Source organism: Salpingoeca rosetta, assembly GCF_000188695.1.
Source record: "Salpingoeca rosetta unplaced genomic scaffold supercont1.10, whole genome shotgun sequence".
Classification (NCBI taxonomy): Eukaryota; class Choanoflagellata; order Craspedida; family Salpingoecidae; genus Salpingoeca; species Salpingoeca rosetta.
Window position 1 is genome coordinate 938,540 of NW_004754924.1, and position 1,093 is coordinate 939,632.

Genomic DNA, 1,093 nt, shown 5'->3' on the forward strand with positions numbered 1-1,093 from the left:
TTTGACCTCGGCTCCGTGGCTGAAGCCACGTAGTGCCCATCAGCGCCATCACGCTGCGAGTGGCCCGTTGGCCTGCCGCTGCTGTCCCTGGTCAGACGACCGAGGGCGATGAGGTTGGGCCTGGCCCTCGGGCACGTAGAGGCACTCCTGTAGCACAATCTGCATCGCAGCTCCGCTCGTCGTGCGTGCATGCAACAGCACAGAGCCAACACCGCGCACGGGCACACGTGTGCCGCCAAACGCAGTGATGTGGCGTGGATGGTGCTGTTGCAGGTGCGGTGTCAGCTCCACGAAGGCGTCCTTGACGAAGGTGAGGTGGTGTGAAGCACCCGTGTCTGCAAGCCACGTGAGTGGGTCATGCAGCTGCGTGGGTGTAGTAGCTGTGGCAGCGACGAAGGTTGCTGCGTCTTGACCATGTTGATGCTGTGCCTGTGCAGTGAAGCCTGTTGCTCCGTTGTCGCGTTGCTTCTTGCGACACTCTGCTGCACGGTGTCCATACTTGCCACAGTAGTGACAGTTGCCACGGAAGCGGCGCCCCTTGCTGTTGCTGTTGCCGTTACCGCCGCCGTTGTTGCGTCCCTGGCGTCCGTGGTTGTTGCTGTTGTTGGAGAAGCCGCGTCTTCCACCTCTGCGTGGCGGTGCACTTGCCATGAAGCCGCCTGCCTGCGGCTGTGTGCGTGAACCACGCATCTGCTGCTCCAACTGCTGCAGCCTGATGCTGAGCTCGAGGAGGGAGGGAAAGCGGCCACTGGCAAAGTAGGGAAGCGTGAGCGGGGCTGTCCAGCGTGGCAGCTGCTTCCAGACGATGGTGAAGAGGTCCTCGTTGTCCTGGCGCACGCCTGCGTCCTGCAACTGCTGCTGCAGCTCCATGTGTCGCTCGAAGAAGCGGGCGAGGTTGCCGCAGGGGACGTGAAGCTGCGCCTCCTTGAGCTCTGCGATGCGGAGGCGGTCCTGCGAAGCGTAGTGGTCCTTGAGCCGGGCCCATCCTTGGCCGGCGTTGACGTCTGCTTCTCCGTTGGTGAGAGGAGAAGGGGTAGCCTGAGAGCGTGGACGCGATGAGGTTTGAAGCGGTGAGGTTGGCGTGATCTCCTGC

At 62.9% G+C, this 1,093-nt stretch overlaps 1 protein-coding gene across 1 annotated transcript in view; it reads right to left on the reverse strand.

Moving 5' to 3' along the window:
- PTSG_12181 (uncharacterized protein) overlaps positions 1 to 1,093 on the reverse strand; it is a gene marked incomplete at both ends in the record, with an annotated part of 7,151 nt that overhangs the window by 2,923 nt on the left and 3,135 nt on the right. Inside the window, one exon of the mRNA XM_004994539.1 lies at positions 53 to 1,007. Coding sequence (XP_004994596.1) covers positions 53 to 1,007 — 955 coding nt within the window. The remainder of the gene's footprint in view (positions 1 to 52; positions 1,008 to 1,093) is intronic.